We start from the raw sequence: 2,203 nt of genomic DNA, 5'->3' as shown, positions 1-2,203 counted from the left end.
CCAAAGATTTCTATCCCAATAATCAAACTGGTATAACGTGTTGAGGACCCCTATGTAATCGACTCAATGAATACACAGTTTGAATGTGAGAATATTTATATTTACATACAAAAGCCACATTTCAGAACAGTAATAATAATAAAAAAAAATTGATGCGGCAACTTAAATGAATTTTTGCCTTTGTTCACTAAGCATGACGTCGCCCTCTTTCATAGCCGTCCAGAATGTCTGATTCTGCAGAGGGGGGGGAAAATACACAAATTAGTCTATACATTTACATCATTAACTGGCCATTAATGTACAATACTTAAAGAATGGAAAAAAAACCTCACCGACTCCGAGCGAAACTTCCACGGTACCTCTCGATAAACGATCCGCGTGATCCCTGCCTCACGACACCGCTGAGCAAGCACCTCTCCTACGGCACGGCAAGCTGCTACAGACCGTGTGGAGCCCAGCTCACGCTTCAATGCCCACTCCTTCGTGGAGCAGGACAGCACTGGATCTATTGAGTCACTTGAGTACACCTCAGCTGTGATGTGATGCTGTGTGCGCCTGAACACCAACCTGAGGAAGGAACGGTATAGAACAAAATAGCATCAGTTCAATATTCATGTACAATGTACATTTGTGTTTGTATCTGGAAAAGGCTTTTAAGATGCTGTTATTACAGCTGTGCTCTGCAAAACTTTGTAGATGTTTTATTATTCACATCTAGTTCTAGTCCTCGGAATGCATACAAACCTTTGATAATATTGTTTAGAGGGCCACACTGTAGCCCAGCCCCGATCCTTCACTGCAAGGGCCATCTCTTCCAGGTTTCTTGGGTTTCGGTTAACGAATGTTTTATTGATGGCTTCATTATTACTAATCGCTGGTTCTGGCTCAGGTGCTGTCTGACTAGATTTCCGAGCTGGTGGGAAGATACACATCATAATCATTTTGTTTGAATTAAATTGAGAGATTTCAACCATGCCATGCTGTTGTATTTGCTCAAATTTGTGGAGAGAAAAAAAAAAAAGTTGTGAAAGCGCCGTTCAATGCCAAATAAATAAAATGATTAATTATAATAAATTATTTATTAAATGATTTATATTAAATTCTTAATCATTTCTATGTCAATCAAGGAAATGATAAAAATGACCACTGACACTCACTTGCACAAAAGGTCAAATTTCCATCTTTTAACTGAACGAATTGTTCATAAGTCATCCAGTTGATAAAATGGAGAAAAATAAGAACGTTTTCAATTATATGATCATCTGAGGTGAATTTGCGGAGGGAAGTTCTATCATGCCAAAATATAATAAAGTAAACTGCTGAAATAGTCTCAGTTCAGTATCGCTTAACGAATCAATCTTTTTGGTGAACGGACTCGAGATTTGAGTTACTGGGATGAATCAAAAATCCCCATCTGTCTTTAGGTTTACCAGTCATTCTTGAGAAATGGGACAAAACAGGGTGCAAAATTGAAAAAATAAAACCTTGTACTCAGATAAATGAAACTACATTTATGTATCTTATATGTACTAAGCTATGCTTTGATACAACCTCCCAACTTTTCTCTTTTTTAACAAAATGTGCTTTTTTACCTTGGACTGTGTGATATAATTTCAGCTTTATCTTTAACAGCATTCAAGATGTTTTTAACATTTCAAAACACATTATCGTGTTAGCAGACAGAATACACTTTCACATGTGACTAACAATTCCACAACAAATATAAAATATCATAATGAAATATTATCAAAATATTCAACTGACCGAGGTGACAGAATTGACGGACCTGACACATCTGACGGTCACGGTGGTGACGAAAACCTGAATTTGTAGTCATTTTAACTATCAAATACATTGAATCAGTCAATTACTGTATTAAAACAAACACAACAAACAGCGAGTATGTTATTGTTTATAAAGCTTTTATTCAAGAGTCACATTGAAGTATTTTGATATATCATTGGAACACAAAATCTTATGGTGGTGACATCTGACGGTGTTGACAAATTTGGCATTTCTTTCACAAAACCAATGGAGTTCATGTAGTAGCCATTTTATTTTTTTCTGTTGATGCTAGATGCTAATGGAACCTGCTTCAGGAGAATAAAATTATCTAAATATTTCAAATAATTTCCTCAGAAATTGGAAGATGGTGTTGACATATCATGGCTGTGACAAAGGAAATATTAACATTAGGATTTAA

The 2,203-nt window shown here is 36.0% G+C and overlaps 1 protein-coding gene across 1 annotated transcript; it reads right to left on the bottom strand.

The window, feature by feature from the left end:
- LOC107673936 (39S ribosomal protein L18, mitochondrial-like) lies at nucleotides 1–950 on the bottom strand. Its single transcript, XM_016467772.1, has 3 exons — nucleotides 745–950; nucleotides 333–567; nucleotides 1–234 (listed from the first exon to the last, which is right to left on the bottom strand). The coding sequence occupies exons 1-3, from the start codon at nucleotides 939–941 to the stop codon at nucleotides 163–165; spliced, it is 504 nt and encodes a 167-aa protein (XP_016323258.1). The 5' UTR covers nucleotides 942–950; the 3' UTR covers nucleotides 1–162.
- Nucleotides 951–2,203: the final 1,253 nt, after the last annotated feature.

The sequence above is a fragment of the Sinocyclocheilus anshuiensis genome, unplaced genomic scaffold (assembly GCF_001515605.1).
Source record: "Sinocyclocheilus anshuiensis isolate Anshui unplaced genomic scaffold, SAMN03320099.WGS_v1.1 scaffold1351, whole genome shotgun sequence".
Classification (NCBI taxonomy): domain Eukaryota; kingdom Metazoa; phylum Chordata; class Actinopteri; order Cypriniformes; family Cyprinidae; genus Sinocyclocheilus; species Sinocyclocheilus anshuiensis.
The sequence above is the reverse complement of the archived record's forward strand: the minus strand, read 5'-3'. Positions and strand labels throughout refer to the sequence as shown.